Raw genomic sequence first — 3,818 nt, 5'->3', positions numbered from 1 at the left:
ATATTAAAAGCTATCAGCTCACAACTTTCTCGATGGACCATGTGGGTAAACACACACACAAACACATCTAATGTACAAATCAAACACGCCCATCTCTGTTCGGTTAACCGTACCATAACTCACTCGATACTTTCTGGATAACAAATTCCCTAAACAGCGATTCGTTGGTACTATGTATATGTAATTCCATCTTTGTTTTTTTTCTGAATAACATTTATTTAAACTCTGGTTTGTTCTGCTTTTTTTCTTCAATTCTCGAACAGCGATAAGCTAAGGCAGGCGGTATCCTGGAGCATTGCCATTGAATTGCTTTTAGGTCAATATTTGCGGTTATGATATTTGAATAATTTAACTATTCATTGTCTACCAGATCGATATGCTATGTTCTAAATGCCTTGTTTCAATACTTGCACTAAGTTTTGTGTTCTCGATTACTGCCTTCGGCATACGGCATGCTATGAATGCTATAGGTTCCGGATGTTTAAAGTGCTACAGATAATAGGAATTCTCTTGAGACAAATATGTAAAAGAAAAGGGATTTTCTAGCTAGTATCGTTTGCCGTTATGCATGTTTTTGATTTTCAGCCCTATTCTGCATTACGAAGGATGGGATGTTCACCCGAATCAGCCAATGAAAAACTACCGAAACGTCCGGCATTTGTCCAGTTTAGAGCCGCTCGTTCTTTAGACGTGGTGACTGCCGGTGTACAAAAAAATTACCGAAGCAAAGAGAACTTTCGCCTCAGTCCTTCATTTTTTTCTTATTTTGTTTAACGGAAGTCTTCTAATTGTAATATCATTTCTACAGGAGCGAAGGTTTTCAGTTAGTGAATCTGTGATCTTTTGGAGTTTTTCAAAAATCGGCTTGTATGAATGATGAGTATAAAAGGCAAATTATTGATTGAAACCAATTAAAACGGCAGAAACCAGAGCATACCATGGATTACGAGGTACTAACAAATACAGTCTTTCCCTCGAACTGTCAAGCAGAATGCGCATTGATAATCGATCGCACCCCACTATTTTCCACTGAACGGCAAAGCACAAATCCGTCTCAAATCACGATATATCTCACTTTCTCTTTTTATCTCCCTTACTAACGGTTTCAAAGAATCGTTAAAGCTGTCTAGAAGAAAAAATAACAAATTTATTGCTATGCAAATTCCAAGATAATAAAAAATATTATTAATACTATTCAACTACTGCTCGCTGTTTTGCTTCAAACTTTCTTTTTCTAGGCTTTTTTTCAGAACAGAGATATCCAGTTCTCTCGTTGTTTGGGCTAGTGGTTAGAATTACAAATTCAAAAAACTTTTCTTATGAAGTAGAACAAATAATGATAATAGTAGCGGGCTACATTCGCACTCGCAAAAAAGCTCACGAACGCTTTTTTTCTTCTTACAAGCATCTATCTACAAATCGCGCCGTTCGTCTACCAAGTGTAATATGCCTAGCTAAACAGACGCTTCTCGTATGTTTGTAGCATCTGCCACTCAACGAACTAATTGAACTCTGGCGCGCGCATTCGACTCCCACTTCACCACCCGGAGAAAAGTGGGAACCTTTCTTCGCTTCACTTGGGACACCCTTTAACTCTACGCTTTCGATTTAAGTACAAGTTCTTCCGGGGCGGGAACGCATCAAGCGTTTATAACTCATTGTCAAAGATCTTCTCGTTTTTGTCTCTCTCTCTCGGGGACACCCGTTCACCTACAAACACTGACTCTTCCACCTGCGGCTGGTGGCAGTGGCGGCAGCAGCAAGTGGTCTCCCACCGGGAGCCGGTTCTCAGCAGATGATACCTTTGTCACCGCACTGGAGCGTCTTTCGGGTTGCGACCGTGGCAACGGCTACTGCCAGCCCGGTGGCTGTCGCTCCCGTGCCCGTCTCTTCGCTACACTTGAGACAGCACAGAGTGGCAGCCGCTGCGGCACAGAAACCGTTTTCCATCGGAAGCATCACAGTCGCCGTTGCGGATTCCTGGTGCTGCTGCTGGAACTTTTGTACGTATGCTTTGACTGAGGGGCTACCGGACGCCGTTGTCGCCGATGTCGTCGTCTGGCTGGTGGTGGTGGTCGTACCGTTGGTGGTTTGTCTACTGCTCACCATGACCACGTTGTTGTTGATGTTGTTCTGGTGGTGACTATGATGTTGGAGATGATGATGGTGATGACCGTTTTGGTGGTTATGATGAATAAGGTGGCCATTTTGTTGCTGCTCGGAGGGTGGAGCTTTCCGACTGACCTTCGGAGTGGTAGGGGCATCTGGGAACAAGGAAACACTGACAATCTCCACCACACTAGTCAACGGTTGTTGTTGTTGAGCAATGGTTTGTACTAGGACGTTCTCTTTGTTGGTTTCTGCTTCATCGTCCACCTCTTCCTCTGCTGTAGGCTGTTGCTCCTCACCTTTCAACACTGGTTCTTCGGCATTATCGCCATTACTTTGACTATGGCCATTTAAATACACAACCTCGACCACTTGTTCCTCGGGAAAGGTCGCTTCCTCGAGAAGGGAAGTGAACGGTGGGCAGGGAAGAATTTGTTCCGAGGTTTCTGATTGTATTTGCACTACGACGGAAGCGGCTAACGTTTCGCTGGCAACACTTACACTGTCTTCTTTGAGCCAGCGGTGCTCAAGGCACTCCTTCACGGTGGGGCGCTCCCTATAAAAAGAAGGTTATCAGTAAATCCGTTGGACATTGTCTTCTTAACGATACGATACTTACTTCGGCTTAATTCGAAGCGCACTCTGGATAAAGTCAATCGCATCCATCGACACTTCCTCGAACAGTTCCTCCGGGAAGGTGAGCAAACATTTGGTTATGTTAAGGAACGTTTCCTGCTTGTTGTCACCGCCGAAGGGAGAACATCCGGTGAGCAGCACGTAAGTCAGCACCCCAATCGACCAGATGTCGGTCTTCAGCGATAGTGGTTCATAGTGTAGCACCTCGGGGGCCACGTAGTCGGGTGTGCCAAGAATCTCGTATATCTTGCCCGTATCTTCGACAATACGCGCGATACCGAAGTCGCACAGTTTGAGACCGTCTGAGGAGAACAAAATGATCGGAGTTAGGTTTACCGGATAGGGAAACAGTATGAACAGCCGACTCACCTTCAACATCATTTCCACTGAGCAGAATGTTCTGTGGCTTCAAGTCCAGATGTGCAATGGATTGTTTGTGAAGGTGATGCAGAGCACGCAATATTTCCCGCATACAGGTTCTCGTTTTCGTTTCCGAAAGCTGTCCTTTGCTGTCGATCAGGGTCTGGAGTTCGCCGCCAGTAGCGCTGAAAAAATAGAAGAACAAATTCAATATCCGCCGAAATTACGCTAAGCTCATGTGTTACTGACAGTTCCAGAATGAGTGCCGTCTCCGAGCGAGTCTCATGGACCGCATGCAGTCGCACGATGTGATGTGAGTTGGCGCACAGCATCAGAACCGCTATCTCGTGGTTGATTTCTTTGGCGCAGCACTGACCGCGGCGTCGCCGGCGTAGAAACTTGGCCGCGTAGTTGACGCCGGTCTTCTTGTCGACCGCTCGTCGCACGATGCCGTATTTTCCTCTACAATGAAAGGGAAGAATAGGAAGGTCAGTAATGATTGGTTAGAGGTTAGGGAGGCTTTAAATAAATTGAAATTGGAAAAGCTTCATTCTTTTTATCTATCCATAGTAAAAATTACAAGCGCCGATTTACTATTTATTCCATTCCACAAAAAACGCTTTACGCGACAACAGTGGTCAGATGTCACGCTAACATCCCCTTTATTCCCCGATGGCAATAAGAGCGTGGCCGGTCCCCCGTTATTGACACCC

At 45.2% G+C, this 3,818-nt stretch overlaps 1 protein-coding gene across 1 annotated transcript; it reads right to left on the bottom strand.

Moving 5' to 3' along the window:
- Nucleotides 1–1,690: 1,690 nt before the first annotated feature.
- Nucleotides 1,691–3,567, bottom strand: LOC131695085 (serine/threonine-protein kinase 17A; the record flags this gene model as incomplete). The annotated part of the gene is made up of 4 exons (XM_058983614.1): nucleotides 1,691–2,665; nucleotides 2,729–3,047; nucleotides 3,115–3,290; nucleotides 3,355–3,567. Coding segments are annotated over 4 exons (1,585 nt in total), but the record flags the coding sequence as incomplete, so codon positions are not given.
- Nucleotides 3,568–3,818: the final 251 nt, after the last annotated feature.

This window comes from Topomyia yanbarensis, unplaced genomic scaffold (genome assembly GCF_030247195.1).
Source record: "Topomyia yanbarensis strain Yona2022 unplaced genomic scaffold, ASM3024719v1 HiC_scaffold_279, whole genome shotgun sequence".
Taxonomy (NCBI): Eukaryota; Metazoa; Arthropoda; class Insecta; order Diptera; family Culicidae; genus Topomyia; species Topomyia yanbarensis.
This window is presented reverse-complemented; position numbering and strand designations above follow the sequence as displayed.